The sequence below is a fragment of the Lepidochelys olivacea genome, assembly GCF_965140295.1.
Source record: "Lepidochelys olivacea isolate rLepOli2 genome assembly, chromosome: 17".
NCBI classification, from domain to species: Eukaryota; Metazoa; Chordata; order Testudines; family Cheloniidae; genus Lepidochelys; species Lepidochelys olivacea.
The window spans coordinates 20,205,833-20,222,154 of NC_140427.1; the positions used below are offsets into that span (position 1 = coordinate 20,205,833).

General features: G+C 46.4%; 1 protein-coding gene across 4 annotated transcripts in view; it reads right to left on the reverse strand.

The window, feature by feature from the left end:
- AP2B1 (adaptor related protein complex 2 subunit beta 1) overlaps window positions 1–16,322 on the reverse strand; it is a 97,820-nt gene that overhangs the window by 35,077 nt on the left and 46,421 nt on the right. For 3 of the 4 annotated variants that reach the window (XM_084651016.1, XM_084651019.1, XM_084651017.1), the window contains 3 exons: window positions 13,948–14,140; window positions 3,173–3,214; window positions 2,114–2,260 (listed from right to left, as the gene is read on the reverse strand). In XM_084651016.1, the coding sequence (XP_084507142.1) occupies window positions 2,114–2,260; window positions 3,173–3,214; window positions 13,948–14,140 (382 nt within the window). The remainder of the gene's footprint in view (window positions 1–2,113; window positions 2,261–3,172; window positions 3,215–13,947; window positions 14,141–16,322) is intronic. The other variant, XM_084651018.1, reaches the window with a different exon arrangement.

The following is a 16,322-nucleotide window of genomic DNA, read 5'->3' on the forward strand; positions in this document are numbered from 1 at the left end:
CCTATTCCATTGATAAAACTCTATTAATTTACAAAGCTCCTGTTGGAGCTCTGCAACATTCGATAACACCAACTTGCACAGAAATGGAAGGGGGCTGGTGTCCAGGACCAACTCATCTCTTGAAAAGGCAGATTCCTCCAGGGCATGTGTTGGGATAATCCTGAAGACTGAACCAAGGACAATCATGGTGCTGGTGCTCTTATATGTTCCTGAGTAGCAGCCGTGTTAGTCTGTATTCGCAAAAAGAAAAGGAGGACTTGTGGCACCTTAGAGACTAACCAATTTATTTGAGCATAAGCTTTCGTGAGCTACAGCTCACTTCATCGGATGCATTTAGTGGAAAATACAGTGGGGAGATTTATATACATAGAGAACATGAAACAATGGGTGTTACCATACACACTGTAATGAGAGTGATCACTTAAGGTGAGCTATTACCAGCAGAGAGTGAGAGTGATGGGTCATCCTTCAGGATAGGTTGTAGATCCTTGATGATGCGTTGGAGAGGTTTTAGTTGGGGGCTAAACAGATCTTGGGAGACTGGCCAGTCCTTGCTTACAGACAGCCCCCCAACCTGAAGCAAATACTCACCAGCAACCACACACCACACAGCAGAACCACTAACCCAGGAAACTATCCAGGAATGCATCCGATGAAGTGAGCTGTAGCTCACGAACGCTTATGCTCAAATAAATTTGTTAGTCTCTAAGGTGCCACAAGTCCTCCTTTTCTATCTGTTCCTGTAGAACCTTTGAGGGGGAATCATGACCATCAGCTAACACGGACTAATGAGGCTGTTGCACCAGCCAGAGTAACCATGATTGATGGCGTCACACCAGGCCTCATGTAGTGAAATTCCCAGATCTGGCTCAAGCTGTAAATCTATCAATATGTAGAGTGGCCTAGCAGGCAGTGCCAGGTAGCATCATGGCATGCAACGCTTCGCACACTGATGGAGACTTTGAGAGCATGGCATACTGGGGTGTTTTTGTTCATCCTGGTGACATGGCTGAAGAGCAGGCAATGCTGTTTTGAATACAACAAGCTTTTGAAGGAAGGCCAGATCGCTGTGTGATTATAACATTTTGCACAAAGTCAAACCACTTCATTATGCTCAGGATTTGGTCTGACAGCACATCTAGGCAGACGTGCTTTGGGGAGAATGCCGACTGGTTGAGCAGCGGATAGTGCTTTTAACTTGACACTTGGTGGGATGTCTGTATACAATCTTTTATTTGGCATAGTACCAGCAAGAAGCCAAATGCTGAAAGCTTGGCACAAGCTGCAGAGCAGTTTATGCACATGGGTTTTATATTATTGTAAACAGTAATTATTGGTTGGTTATTCACGGAGATTAACAAAGGCTTTAATGAGTTGCGGCTCCTAACAGGAAGAAGGTGAACACATTGGTGTCACAAGGAAGAACTCCATCCCTCAGTGACACCTAGGACATGGAAAAACTAAACGCCACATTCCAACGGCTGCTCTGAAATGGGATGCTTTCCCCACAGATCTAGCTTCACATTGGCTATTCTAGCTTGGCCAAAGCCTTGTTAGCAGGACTAAGTTCTGCTGATACTGAAGAATCATCAAGAGTTGGATGAATAACAAAAACAGTTCAGTCAGTGCTTTCACCATCTCTCTCTTCTACAATCAGGTGCAAATCCAGGGCACCCACTAACATGGTGCTCACGCCAACCACGGATTTATTTTAATGCCTCATAAACAGGACTCCCCTCATACAAATGGATGTTCTGTTTATTGATCAGCACTAATGGGGTGAAATCTTGGAAGCCTGCTACAGGGTATCTAGCTAGTAGCTGCCCAATGGGGAAAGTGGCAAAGTCCAAATTATTGCAGCTCCCACAAATCCTTCCTGGCAATAGTAGGGAAATGCTGAAAACTGAAGTCTAGAGCCGGTTAGATTTGTCCTTCAACAATTGCTGTCACTCTGGGGGAAACAGAAGATCTAACTAATGGAACGTAACTCATGTATTCCATCCCATATCTCCAAAGAGCACGAAGGGGACAACTGAGCAGTCTCATTATCCCCATGCTGCCTAAGCTGTATCACTGATGAACAACGTACTGTACCAATGTTTCTCTTACGTACAGATTTCGGAGCCACGTATCCCCCAGGGGCCATGCCAATACCAGTAGAGAGTTCGAACAGGTCGTTGAGTCCACTGCTAACCACAGCTGGGGTGGGTGAAGGGGCAAAAGTTGCAGGCACAGATGATGGAATGAAGGTCTGTCCCACCTGCAAGAGTTAGGAAGAAAGGGTAGTGATGAACAGTGTAAACGTAGAATGCTGCTTATTAAATAAGGCATGAATTTGGGCAATATCCTAAATATTTTAAAGCACTTTACAGCTTCCCTGCTGAATTATCAAGAGTGCTAAATAATGCATTTGAATTCCAATGCTCTTGGAGACTAATCCCTGCAATCTTTGCTATCACCTTACCCACATGGTATCCTTGAAACCGCCACTAGTAGTCCCCTCCTGTCTACGTAGGAAGAAAAAAAACAAAAAAAAAAAACAGACTTCTAGGCTCTAGAGGATACACTTTAGGGAACAAGTCTCCACATGCCTGGCAAAAGGAGACGATAATTTAAATCCTTTTCCTTTCTCCAAACTAATTGCCATGATTGCATTGAAATACTACCAAAGGACTTTGCACATCCAGAAATTATGGCAGAGCCATGATACAGCTGGGCGCAGAGGGTCATGTCATCCCAGCGGAGGAGGAGCTCTCTATTCTTAGTCCCATGATCAAAAACGGTTCACTCCTGTCCAGACTGGATATCCAGTCCCATTTGTTAGCCAGGAACGGAAAGCCTCTGCTACAGAAGTTCGGTTATTTCCCTGAAGGACTCAGTTATTAACAGCAGGAGACCAGGGCCATTCAATGAAGAAAACAGCTCTGCCTCCTTTTGCTCATTAGGGTCAGGAGAGGGGGACTCTCTCCAGAGATGGCAGCTCCAGTCCTGAAGAACTCACCTGGGGACCCAAACACTTTTGAAGGACCCGCTGCCATTCACTGTGGTGACAGCCGTCTGTTTTCACAAACACAGTGGTTTAGTAAAGCAGCAGTGTGTGGGGGAAAGATTATATCAGAATTATTATGTTAGAGGGAGCTTTTTTTTACTGGAAAAAATTGATGGCACTTACTGCCGGGCTTCCTCCAATGCCCCCGCCAAGGTCACTGCCAAGCTGAAAGAGAGAAAGGAGAGAGAGAAGAGAAAGGCAGAGTTCATTTAAGCTAGGTATTGGATGCCAAGAATAGAGTTTGCAGTTCACTCGACTGAATCGCTGCAAACATGTCTCATACACTCACCATGCACAGGCCAGATGAACACTCTGTGTTGTGAAAGCACATACAGTGGGGGTTTCTTATGCTAATAAAGCTGCTTAGAGAAGAAGCTGGTGAATAACCTAACGCCTTGTAATGTTTCAAATAAACATGTTTCAATCCATCTTCCCACTGGGACTGAGTCCACATCTTAAAAAAAAAAGGAGTACTTTGAAGGTTGATCAATTAAAAAGCCAATCCAATCTACGACCTATCATCCGTTTCACAAAGTCTGTGCAATTCTTTGTGTGTTTCATGCACGAGTGCTTTTCCATGAAACCTGTAAGGTCAGCTACCAGCAGTCCTGAGCAGCTCTACAAAAATCCAGTAGGGGTAACCACGACGGAAGATAAAACTGACAAGCTTCAGGGCTCTAGGGAGTAGTTTCTAGAGTGCAGAAAAAGCAAAGACTTCACAATTATTTAAACACATCTTGGCTGTATCCTTTTAATGTGCGACTAATTTTAGTATTCAGAAAGGGGGAAGGGATGTGGACTTCCAGTGCGACCACTGCTTGTGCAAGCTCAGCAGTACACGCTTTCCCTCCAAGGGTTCAGTTACCCCATATGGAAAACAGAAGAGCTCCTACTTGTATGCTGGGGCCTGCTCTACAGTGATAAGAGGCCTGACTTTAGAGAACAAAGTAATCCAGTATTTTAATAATGATCTCTTTGAAGCTACCAAGCTGCCATTTGGGGCAGCTAAAATTGTCCAACATGCGCCTCTTAGAACCACCTTATTCCAAATTCTTTCATTTCTGCTGTCCTTCCTCTCTGGATCACCATGCCTTTGCAGTTTACCTTTAAGCCTTCCTTTGCTCTTTCAGCTTACCATGAAGTTCCCTTGAAAATGTGAAGATTGTTTGGCTGAAAGGTGTAAAGCCCATGATACAATTTACTTGTGCATTTGCACCTTTCTGGATTTTCAAGAGACTATTCAGTGCTGGGGTCACCAGATGTGACCAAAACCTGCGATCCCAGGGGGATATCTACATGAACACAGGTATAAGTAATACTACTGATATCGCAGTGCTGCCTGCACAGAGCATTTCTCAATTCCATCAACATTTATAAATAATAAGGCAATACTGATCCATACTGAATATCTACCAGAGAGCCTCATTCTGCAGGCTTATCTGAGCTCACAAGCTTTTGCTAACAGGGAAGTGCTATGTATCTCACCACACAGTTTTCCAGTCACACATAGGACACAAGACACACGCTCTGACGACAAAGACAGACCACCACCAAAAAGAACAAGAGCGTACATGGAAAAATGCAGTGACAATCGCATGGGGAAGGGCTGGCTTGCTGGGACAACGCAGAATGTCATATGGAAGGCTCTGCTGCTAAGTTTGGCCCAGAGGTATGTGGGGCTATTTGACAAACAGGATCATCAAAGGTCCACGTGTGCTTGATCCAGTGCTCATGGAAGAAGAGAACGAAAGGTGACAGAATGGCCCAGAGCAGGCCCTGGAGCTGTGCAAGCTCAGAATCGGCAGGGCTCACGTACATCCCGTCCCCACCATATGGCACTTGTTCTTGGCCATTACCGCCCCACTTTCTGGCAGCTCTCATGGCAAGTGTGTGTTTGTATTTTAAATTGGCCAACAGATGGCATATTAACCAATTGCTTTCTTCCGCAGTGGATACAAATACGTTGGCTTGGGAACAAGCTTGGAGGCCTTTTTCAAGGCAAAGGCAGGGCCCTATTGGATGACAGCACGGGCACCTGAAATCCTTTGGCTTTTACCAACCCCTTTGTTGCTCTGGGTTTCCCTCTTTCCATAGGGGCTGGAACTAGGGGTGCTGCCCTACTCACTGGCTTGAAGTGGATTGCATCATATACACGGTTTAGTTTGGTTAAATGGTTCTCAGCACCCCCACTATACGAACTGTTCCAGACCCCCTGCCTCTCTCGGGTATATCCTTCCATCCCCTACAGTAGCCGCCTAGCCGTAATGCTGCCTACTGCTAAAGGGGCATTAAAGAACACTGCAAAATTGCACTAGCCTCCCTCCTGGCCAGAAAATCTAAGCGCACCCTTTGTCTCATGAAGCTTGCCCCAAAAATCACTCCAAAACCCAGGTCTGCAACACGGTAGCACAATCCTCCAGGCCCTTTTTCCTCTGAGCTCTAATTCCCCCACACCACAGCAGCTGCTTCTTCATACATAGATCTCAATGCTTAGCGTGAGGAGAGAGAGCTGCTGGCATTCAAAGCAGCATGGAGCTCCATTCTTTTTCAGCCTACAAGTGTGCAGGGTTCAAGTGATCATTTCTCCTGGTTTACATCAGAGACAACAGACGAGGTGAATGATGCTAGTGTGAAATAAGAGGAGCGGTGAAAGGCCTAAAACACCAGTACTGTGGCGTAACTGTGTGTGCCGATTAATACTGATTTCTTGCAAAATGGGGTTTATTAATCTTCCGGCTGCCGAGTTTCTAACCATTCGAATGCGTCCGTCTGACACAGCAGGGGACTGCTATTCAAACAGCTCTCTCAGTCTGAGCCACATCGTAGAAGGAAAGACCTGAACACTTCTGTATTAGGACTGGCTTGCCACATAATTGCATGCAAATATTACACCTTCTCTCACTTTATATTCTTGCTTGCAGGTGTCAGCCGGCTCTGCACTCTACATCAAAAAGCAGTGAAGTCCAGGGGAAAAAAAAAACAACAGAGAACAAATGGAAGGAAAAGCTGCAAGACCCGGTCATAACAGACTCATTTCTAAATGTTATCGCAGAGGATAGGGGTTTCTGGGACCCTTGTCTGATGAAACAAAAAAAAAGAAAAACACTCCCATCAGGCAGCAAAGATCTTATATAAAGTACTATGGAAATTATTGGGAATAATTCTGCATAACCGAGACAGATGTTTATCAGCTTTTTATCAGTTTCTTACTCAGCTCATCTTGGAAAGCCACAGGCTCGAAATTCAAGGTTGAAAGACAACAACCGATTCTTTGTAACGCTGGCAATCTTGCTGTGCGCCGCCGGTCTGCGAGTGCAGTGGGAAATCTCAGAGAGACTGGGCAAGGCACGGCTTGTAAATATCAGGAGCCCCCAACTGCAGTCTCGTCTTTGAAGGAACTCCAGATTTATGGTTCTCCATCAGAGTGGGCACCGAAGCCTTCCTAACACCTCAAGGTGCAGTCCCTGAACTATGTGGTGGGAACATAATTCCTGGTAGAGGTCACCCATGCCAGACAGGTGAAAGGGAAGGAGCCAGATTAAAGGCAGTCCTCCTGCCAGTGGTGGTTCTGCATGGACTACAGAGGCCTGACAGAGGGGCGCAGGAGCACCTGTTTCTCATTGCTGAGGGCCAAGGAAATGCGAGGCAGGGTTTCCGGCCTAGAGAATTTCCTTTACCCCTCCTGAAACATTTTACTTGCTTTCATCCCCCCTTGAGTTGCTGCCTCCTGGAGATGTCTTTCGAGACAGAAGCAGCTTTGACCTAGGTCCCTCTGAAGCCTCTCAGTCACTCTCAAACCACCTAACGGTTCTCTGCACAGCCATGCAAGGGCCTCCGCCTCCGTTAGTTCATATGCACGGGACAAAACTCAGCTGACGCATAATCTGTGCCACCCCAGAGACCAGGAGGCCCTGGGACAGACAAAGGCTATTCCCCATTATGACCTAGAGCTGTAATTCCCCTGCTCACGTACACATACTTGCGCCTGAAACCTGGCATCGGCATGCATGGCACGGCTGAGAGATGCCTCTGCTGTTGCTACCGCAGCTACGCTGCAATGTGTGCACAAGCTGAGGGGTCACGCCACCACCTCGTTGTGTAGACACAGCCCGAGGCCTCTTCGACAGAGGCATCACTGTCTATATAGTATGCTGGAGAGGGAAACTGACACACCTGGTTTAAACTGTGACTGATTCCGAATAAATGCAACAAGCTCCCACTTGAGCCCAGTACACCCTATGCACAAGATCAGTCTCAATTGGACCACCTGTTGGCTTGATACGGCTTTCTCTGCCCCCACCTTTCCAGGATATCTATAAACGTCTCCTGTTTAGAGACCACCGTTCCAGCCTGCCTGCTCCCTCTGCCAGGGGCAGGGTGTGTGTGTGTTATTTTAATATGAACTGAAAAGATGGAGAAGGTGATAACAGTGATGTGTATGAGTAATGAAGAGAAAGGAGGCAGACCATGAGAACAGGAACCAATTACCCATTGAGTGTCCTCTCCAATCTGCAGTGACAGGCAGAATGAAGAAGGAAAGAAGCAGATATTAGTCAAGTGTAAAGCAATGCTGAACAAATTCCCTGGAGAACTGGCAGGATCTGTTAACCATCTCCATTCATTTTAACAGCAGGTGTCTAACTGGCAAGCCACCCTTAGCAGGAAGCACAATGCACCCCATGCTAGATGCGAGCAGACAATTAAAGACAACTCTGCTAGCAGAATGCTCAGATTAGAGTTGGATTAACACCACCCCTTACCCAGTGCAGCCTGACAGTCTATTATGGTAGGACTGGTAAACAATCACTGCCCTTAGCATTATGGGTGACAGTCTCTGTGGACCTGAGGCTTGACCACAAGCAACTGCAAATTGCTTGGACAGCTTTTAGGGTTAGCAACCTGGCACTGTCCTGAAGGTCACACTGCCAGAAACAGGAGCTCCTTTCCCATGACTAAGGTACTTCCTCCAGAGCAGCCATTTCGGAGAAGGAGAGTGGCAAGCAGGCAGGCAGAGAGTTACTGGACGTAGCAAGGACTGCCTTCAATTATATCTGCCTAGCCATGCATATGGTCCCACCACTGTAATATCCTAGAAGCCACTGCACCCAAAAGAGGAAGATGCCAGACCTCCAGAGAGCAGCAACAGTAGCCCTGAACGTCAAGCAACTGCAACAGCCCTGCTTTATGTTAACTGGCTTGGATGACGCTGCAGACACTCTGCTCTTGAACGGCAACTTGTCCTGCAATTTTATTCCACTGGGAGCAGTTACACTGACTTGCACGGCAACTCCGGCACTGCCATATAACACTCCAGCACCTAGCTACACGTTAACGGTGCTCCGTGAGGACAGAACTCTCAGATGTCTGGGCAATATAGGTGGATTACAGGCTCCCACAGTCACGTCTGCAATGTTAGGTGAGGTATGCAAAGAATCTAGTCCAGGTGCAGAGTGAGAAGAGACGGAATTACTGACAAGAGCTGCAACACTCGTGGTCCAAAAACTGAATCGTCCTTGGCCGTACGATTGCTAGATCTGTCGATGCAGCTATGTAATTCATGGAGCCTTACTTAATTCGCGGGCTAACATGGCATGATTTTATTCATCTCACTATGTTGTCATGGTTCAGGGAGTTAGATGAAAATGCTACGTTACTAAGAACTTGCACAGTATGAATCTCCTGTGAATTGAGTAATGGTCTCAAGTTGCAGTGGGGGAGGTTTAGGTTGGATATTAGGAAAAACTTTTTCCATTAGAAGGGCGGTGAAGCACTGGAATGAGTTCCCTAGGGAGGTGGTGGAATCTCCTTCCTTAGAGGTTTTTAAGGTCAGGCTTGACAAAGCCCTGGTTGGGATGATTTAGTTGGGGATTGGTCCTGCTTTGAGCAGGGGGTTGGACTAGATGACCTCCTAAGGTCCCTTCCAATCCTGATATTCTATGATTCTACCTAACAGCAAGGAAAACAAAGCATTTTCTGAATAGCATCAATTGATTTGGTTGGCTAAACAGCCAAGAAGCAAGCTGTTGCCAGTCTGAGGATTGATTTGGGCTAATTTTACTTAAGGCATGGTTCTAGCTGCAAAGGGATTTGTGTGCGCACCACATCGATAGACCTCCTTGAAGCTGTTAGACACACTTCAATTTGCAACCTCTTTTCTTTGGTTCACACATGGGCAGTTTCAATACGCAAGCTAATGGACTCTTGTTCCGTGTGCACTTTTCTGAACAACAGGATCTGGGGGCCTGCAGAAAGACAGAGCTCTCATCCTGCGTGAACAGTTACGTCAGTGCACAATCAGGGCAGCACACTGTTAATGGAGCTGTCACACGAACAACGCAAAGTACCATTGATTTCAGTAGCACTTACTGTCATAATACTTGGTCCTTTAGGAGCGCCTCCATCAGAGGATCTCAAAACTATTTATTAGCTATTTATTTTGATTTAAATAGTAAAAGGAGGCGCCCATAAAAAGCTCAAGGTACTACAATGCTCAATTTAACATAACCCCAGCAGCATTAAACCATTAGGCAGGAATTCAGCCAGCCACCAGAGCTCCTTTCCACCACATCACTGATCCAAGAACATGCTCTTAACTCTCCTAAAACCCTATCAAATACGTGTCTTTTGCAGTGTGCCCAGTTCATCTAGGGCCATTTCTTTAACCTCTGAGGATAGGACAAGAAACAATGGGCTTAAATTGCTGCAAGGGAGGTTTAGGTTGGACATTAGGAAAAACTTCGCAATTGTCAGGGTGGTTAAGCACTGGAATAAATTGCCCCGGGAGGTTGTGGAATCTCCATCACCGGAGGTTTCTAAGGGCGGGTTAGACAAATACCTGTCAGGGATGGTCTAGATAATACTTAGTCCTGCCTTGAGTGCAGGGGACTGGACTAGATGACCTCTCGAGGTCCTTTCAGTCCTACAATTCTATGAACTAAGTCTTACAACAGCCTTGGGAAATTAACAATTATCACCCCCATTTTGTAGAACTGAGGCACAGGTAAGTTTAAATAACTTGCTCAAGGTCACCAAGCAAGTAAGTTGCAGAGCCAGGAACAGAACCGAGCACCCAAGGACTGACTCCTAGTCCAGGGTTTTAACCATCAGATGAGGTTCCTGCTCTAACAGAGCCAAAATACAGACAAAGCTAGAACCATTAAGGAAAGTAATTACAGCACGTGTGTAAAATAATAAAATGGTTTAACTCTTTAAAACAAAATTACTGACAAGGGGCTCATTCCCACTGGGGACTAATGGGCAGGCCTCTATCATTTAAAAAAGAACAACAACAAAGCTGGCTTTTTTGAAAGAACACAGTCATCTGAAACTAGCCAGCTGGGTATGCAGATAATGCCAGGCACCCCAAACATGCCAGGCGCCCCTCTATGTATGGGCAATACTAGATCTATATCTACATATTTATCTGTTATACTGTAACTCACTCTTTAGATAAAATAGAAGTTATTTGCTAAAGAAATTAACCTAGCAAATGGCTGGAAGTCTCACATGCCACAAGAGACAAGGCCTAGCAAAGCTGAGGGAGGAATTCAATGAAATGCACAGTATTAATTTTCTGTGTATCAAGTTTTAAACAATCTTGTCACCATTCAAATGCCTGGGAGAGAAATCAATCTGTTTAAAAAAAATTTAAAAAATTAAAATATAAAATGATAATTTGCTCATCAGGCTGTTTCTTCTCTGCATCAGTCTAGCTGGGTCTTTCATGTCTTGTTTCTCTGCACACTGAGCATATCCCTCTGAAGTGAGACACCCTCTCTATAGAAGGCCTGCATTTGTTGAGGGCTCTATTTCTGTAATGGGCGATGCTTGAGAGCAGCATTTTTACCTATCAGATTAATGCCCAGCACCTTGACTAAAGAAAAGACTTATTTAGCTGAAGGATTCTGCCAGTAGCCATTCAATTACCAGTGCATTCTCATTAATCACAGCCACGGAGATGGGTTTCACCATATACGAGTTTGGATATTTGTTGGGCCATTTCTCTCCGCAATGATCAAGAGGGGTTTGTAAATATGTACAGAGCAGTTAACTTACAGACAAGGAGCTCCTTGGGGCATTTAACCTCTGTCAGGCCACTATCTCCCCACACTGCGCTTCGGGCTGCAGGGTCATGCTAAAAACATGTGGCATAGACTGGATGTTTGTTGCATTCAAATAACCACCACTCCCATACCTTTCTCTGCACCAAGGAGTTTACTGGTGGTGAGGGGCAGGGCAATTTCTAGAGAGAGGAAGGAAAAACAGAGGGGAGGAGGAAGCAGATGAAAACAGGAGGGGAGGGGGATTGGGGAGACTAATGATAGATTAGGGAGAGGAGTCTCACAAAAGGAGAGGTGCCCGTGTGTCACAGCTCAGGACCAAACACAGTGGCTTTTTCTCTAGGCAGCAAGGACTGAGTGGCACAGATGCAGCATGAGTTGAGGAAAGAAACGCTGTTCATGTCACTCCTTAGTATCCCTTCCTGCAGCACAGACTGACCCCACAAAGCCATATTCAAATGTCCTTGGCAATTGGGAGAATACAATGAAGGTCCCTGGAAGAACCCTAAAACAATGAAGAGGGAGACTCAAAGCAGGGAGAAAGACAGACTGCAATGTGAGGGTGAGGAAGAGAAACAAAATTCCAGGGGGACGTATGGATGGCAGAGGGAAGAAAAGTAACAACTGAGGAAGATGAGATAGGAGATTCATTTTGGATCCCAAACTCATTATGAAACAGTACGAGCGGCCAAAAGAACCTCCACTTTGCCCACTGCCCCCTCGCCATGTGATGATCCCTTGTTATGAGGCGGGGGATGGAAGTGTCTCCCTCCCGGAGACTCAATTCAACCGCAGTTTGGGTTGTTAAACTCGGACGTCCCACACACACGTCCCTGTACCTACGCACACGCAGCACGTGCTCGGTCTCTCACATCCAGAACAACACACAGACAGAAACAGGTTAGTTTAAGGAAAGAAGGGCAGAGAGGGAAGCCCGGGATATACAAGGATGAGAGTCACTTGTACATATCACAGAGAGGGAGAAAACACAACAGGGACATGTGCAGCGGCACATCACTAGTAAGTGATGGGGGAAGCTCCATCCGGAAGGTCGCTCTAGCACTGTGTCTGTTACTCATGCAGGCAACCATTTTATTTCCCTTGAAGTCTGAAGCAGGGGTGACCGCTCTGCCAAGATACAGCATTTTGTCAGAGGACACTGCATAGCCCCATGGATTTACTTTAGCAGAAGCAGAACATTAAACAAGTGACAAGACTCTAGGCTTCCTGCTCCAACATTTGTATTTCCAAATGGGTCCCTACATTAACATCTCCAACACCAACACGTATAGGAATCTTTTCCCAAAGTCTATTCTAATTAGGTCGTTATACTGCACCCATCACGATGGTATCTGAGCTCAAACAATAATAAAAAACTGGGTGCACTGCACGCACAGTACCAGAACTCTAGCTCTTATACAGTGCTTTCCATCCGTAGATCATTATCCCCATTTTACAGATAGGGAAACTAAGGCAGACAGAGGGAAAGTGACTTGCCTGAAGTCACTCAGCAGGCCAGTGTCAGGAATAGAACCCAGATCTCCCGAGTCCCAGTCCAGTACTCTGCCCACGAGGTCACACTGCAATACAGAGGTACCCACAGAGAGATTTAGGTCGCTCTTTGGAGCGGCCACGGATGGCACTGTTCCGTGGAAGGTTTAGATGCAATTCAAGAAATTGTGATTCGGAGCGCCTGGTCATTCTTGCAACGTGTGGCAGTGGCTGTCGTTTGGCTCAGTGCACCGTACTCCACTGCCATGGTCGTACAGCACGGGCTCCTCAGAATTCCAGCCAGGGACTAGCCTGCCTCCTCCACTGGTGTGAAGTGCAGACACACAAATCTCTGCTGGAGACAAAGCGTTCAGGTGGACACATCTGACCTCTGCCAGCTATTAAAGGTCACCGGGTTTCCAGTTCATTAGCCAGGGAAACGCTAGGACTGGAGGTGTGTGTTTAATGACTCTTTTACTAAGATTACTAGAGCGAATGGAGTATTTGGCAAATAAAGATTTGCTGCATCAGGGTCCATTCAAGCGCATGACAAGCTTCCCACTTCTAACCCGTCTCATGTTAGAAAGCTGATTAGACAGCGCTAAAGGCTAAGTGGGTTGCTGTTTGTTACTGCATGGCTGTCATAGGTTGAGGACTACCCCACCCAGCTCTTTCTCCATAATCATTCTCATTACAGCTTCTGCCCAGCCTCCCTCCGTGGAGTGGAGGCATTGTGTATTTATTCTTGCTCTGGAGCTTGACCCTTTTAGTATTTGAATACCACCTTGTGAGCTGCTCTGGCGAAGGGGAGGACTAGGCAGAGCAGTGGAGTGCTTCTCCTGGCCTAGCCACAATTCACTTGTCACCAATACTAAACCAAGACATCTCTGGAGAATACTCTGGATGATGTAAGGCTGGTATAGCTGTACACAGCAGGCCATAAAGATGGACCTTTTAACAGGATTCACTGAAACTGGAGGGCAACACAAAGATCCTTTTGAAGAGGAGCCAAGGTATTTTACAAAGCACTGGTCCTTGTAAAATAAAAGCAACTCCTTAGTCCCCCTTCCTAGTCAGACAGAGCATGAAACAGACCTACCAACATACAGCAGGATTCTACAGCATGTGACAACATCCCATTTACTAAGGGAAGAATCTGGCAGCAGACTGGCCTGGAAGTAAAAATGGCCAAGTGTTCCAGGCCTTTCTGATTTGCCGTTGGGCTCAGGGCTGCAAGCACCAAAGAGAGTGAATAACCAAGGTCTTGCCAACAGCACAGACCATGAATGGTTCCTCCAGGGGTTCGTTATTTCTTACCAGCTGAAAGTGAGTAGAGACAGTGCTTACCAAGCTGTCCAGCCCGCCTCCCAGGAGATCCACAGCACCCATCTGCATGGAGGATACTTGGGGTACATTCACTGGAGGGCCCAGGTCAAGGTTCAGAAGGTCACCCAGAAGGTCACCCTGCGATGGAATAACCTGAGGCTGCTCCAAGTTTGTAGTGGTCGTGGTTCCCACTGGGCTGTCTCCTGCATCAGTGCTGCAGGGGGAGAGAAGCGAAATGAATAAAGGAGAATGGTTAGTCATCTTTGTTACTGGCTTTGGAGCACCAGGGAGCAAACAAGGCAGAAACAGGTGACCCATCAACAGCAGCCAAACAGTTCTAAGTGAGGTGTTCCATACGGACAGCTGACAAACCTATTCTGTTAGGACCCCAATTGGAGGTAACACAACTGGAGCTTCGGTACGTGCTCTGAGAACCTTCCACTGGTCAGACAAGTCCCACAACTCAAGAGGAGGGAAATTTCAGAGGTAAAAATCAGACAGAAACCTCAGCTCCAGCACAGCTGTTATTGGGAGAAGCAGCCACAAACTCTTCCAAAATAGGAGCCACGAAGGAAACACAAATGAAAACATAATAAAGATTTTGATTCTGAGCGGGTTTTTTTGGGAGATTAATATGATCCTGCCTGTACTGGGCCTATGAAGGAATGTACAACCTTGGGGAAAAATGCACAGGCTTGGCTAAGGAGGAAGCTTATTATTCTAGTGGGGATTACCAAGTAAGTTTCCTTAAAGGTCTTTCACTCTAGCTGCCCCAGGACCCAATGAGAAATTTACAAGAAAGATAATGTAGATCGCTTCAGCTGATGTTAAAACACAATAAAAATATCCTGCTCAGAACATCTGCCCACACTGGACTTTCTCCTTAAAAGCTTTTTGTTCATAACTTGGGCTTTTCCTACGAGACCCCAAGGAGTAAAGAATGACATGGTTATGAAGGACACGGGGCATGCTATAATGCTGCTGTTCTTTTATTGTCCTGGGACTACAGCAAGAGGGCTGTAATTAATTCAGGTGGCAGTTTTGGAAAATGTATTTGGGCTTTCCCAGGACACCAGCATAGCTCCAGGGTCCTGTGTCCTAGCCTAACCAGTCCCTTCTCTAGCCTCCTCTGCTTTTGCCACCCCCAGAGAAGAACAGCAGCAAGCACTTGTTGGAGCACATGTGACTGTCTACCGTTGCAGACACTAACCTCCCACCCAAGTCTCCCACCAGCAGCAGCGTAGAGAGGAGATGGGAACAACAGTGTGGACAAATCCCTGGAAGCTAGAGAGAGCGCGATGCTCCACCTGAGTTGTGCACAACTCCTTCTTCTGAGCTGCTCCTCTGGCCCACAGTATTCCTTCCACAAGGCCCTACAGGTAACAACTTTGGTACGTATGCAGATTGGTGGAGCCTGACCAGAAATAGCTGACCAGCCGTGAGCTGCTTGCAATGTGGCTGGGTGCTGACCATCAGCTGAGAGCTGGGACACAGATAAAAGCCAGCACAGTGCTTTGTTTAAGTGAAAATAGACTCCCTAATACATGCAATACCCTTCACGCTGCTGACCACAACTATTACTAATTTCTCATAGGATTATGCCCACAGGTCTCATAAGACTTAGCCAGCTATTTCTGCCCACCGATTAAGACAATCAGGTCACGATAACCCTCATAACATGACAGTCAACACAGATCTCTGCACAGCTCATTCCATTCCTCCTCAATTTCACTACGCAGGTTGAGAGGGAAAAAACCTCATTAACTTAAGCTGGTAGCAAACAGCATTGCTAAGGGGGGTTCTGCTTCCAAAAGGCATTATTCACAGCATAAATGAAACCAAGATCCCACCCAAGCTACTGGGTGAAAAGCTAAGCCACTATCTTCCACTAGGCAACCTTAGCTTGCCATATGCAAACGAACAGACTTCCCAGTGTTTTCAGCATTAGGAAAACGCGAGTCAGTTTTCTAGCATTCAGTAAGAGGACACCCTGTGTGCATGAATTCACTCTCCCCACAGCAGTGCCCCCGACAGGCTGCTTATTATGAAGACATGATTGAAGGTGGCAATTTGGCTCACAGCAGCACTGCTGCACAGGAGGCCTTTGCATGAGCTTGATCAATCTGTCCTTCGTCTGGGAGTAAGCGAGATCGTTACAGTAATGGACTCTCTGTTAGGCTGACCTCAAGCAGAGGAAACACGGTTTGCCACGGAACCCCAGCACTCACTTTTAATTTATGAAGGATGCCAGAGCCTGGTATCAGAATTTAAACATCTTAAAATTTTCATTCCCCCCATCCCCCCTTTTCCCTACTGCTGCTGCTGAAGCCAGAGCTGTTTTCGGCCCAGGCAACAGGTAATTAAGTAGCAAACAAGACCAGAGCAATGCAGAGATA